We start from the raw sequence: 991 nt of genomic DNA, 5'->3' as shown, positions 1-991 counted from the left end.
GCGCATAGGCTATGTCTTGCTTAGTGCGGGAGTCGCGCTGAGTGAGTTGGATGACTAAAAAATTTTTTTAAGTCTTTCCCATCCTTAGCTTTAGAGAAGCTTGTGGCCAACCCATTTTCCATTAAAATTCATGCTTTATCACTCTACTCTAGCAGTATCAAATGAACACAACCTAACTAATATGCATTAAAACAACATAAAATGATTGAGAAAGGTAAGAAAAGTTGGGTTGCCTCCCAGTAAGCGCTTATTTAATGTCACTAGCTTGACGTGTGTCATCCCTAAGGGTCTTGTAAATGCAAAATGGTAGTCAATCTCTCAATGTTTCCACCATGGTACAACTTCAATCTTTGCCCGTTCACAATCCACTTTCTCTCAAGAGTTGTTGACTCAGGATCCATTACTTCCACTGCTCCGTGTGGCTTCACTTCTTTGATAGTAAATGGTCTAGACCATTTAGACTTCAATTTGCCTAGGAACAACTTCAGCCTTGAGTTGAACAAGAAAACTTGTTGGCCTGGCTGGAAGTCCTTCTTCAGCAACTTCTTGTCGTGATATGCCTTCACCCTTTGCTTGTATATCCTGGATGATTCATATGCATTCATTCTCATCTCCTCCAACTCCAATAGTTGCAGCTTCCTTTTCTACCCTGATAGAGCCTCATCAAAATTCAAGAACTTCAAAGCCCAATATGCTTTATTCTCCATCTCTACTAGTAAGTGGCAGGCTTTTCCATAAACCATTTGAAATGGAGATAGGCCCATGGGGGTTTTAAAGGTAGTCCTATAAGCCCACAATGCATCATCCAGCTTGCTTGACCAATCTCTTCTAGTAGAGGCCACAGTTTTCTCTAAAATCTGCTTCAATTCCCTATTGGAAACTTCAGCTTGACCGTTCGTCTATGGGTGGTATAGTGAGGCCACCTTGTGTGTGACGTTGTAATGGCCTAACACCTTTTGAAGTTGGCTATTGCAAAAGTGAGAGCCCCCAT

The 991-nt window shown here is 41.7% G+C and overlaps 1 protein-coding gene across 1 annotated transcript; it reads right to left on the bottom strand.

Moving 5' to 3' along the window:
• Positions 1-281: 281 nt before the first annotated feature.
• LOC114396964 lies at positions 282-605 on the bottom strand. The gene has a single exon (XM_028359119.1). The coding sequence runs from the start codon at positions 603-605 to the stop codon at positions 282-284; it is 324 nt and encodes a 107-aa protein (XP_028214920.1).
• Positions 606-991: the final 386 nt, after the last annotated feature.

This window comes from Glycine soja, chromosome 18, assembly GCF_004193775.1.
Source record: "Glycine soja cultivar W05 chromosome 18, ASM419377v2, whole genome shotgun sequence".
Taxonomy (NCBI): Eukaryota; Viridiplantae; Streptophyta; class Magnoliopsida; order Fabales; family Fabaceae; genus Glycine; species Glycine soja.
The sequence above is the reverse complement of the archived record's forward strand: the minus strand, read 5'-3'. Positions and strand labels throughout refer to the sequence as shown.

Bases quoted from the DNA above. Each gene is read 5' to 3' on its own strand.
- LOC114396964 (XM_028359119.1), bottom strand. From the start codon at position 605: ATGAATGCATATGAATCATCCAGGATATACAAGCAAAGGGTGAAGGCA.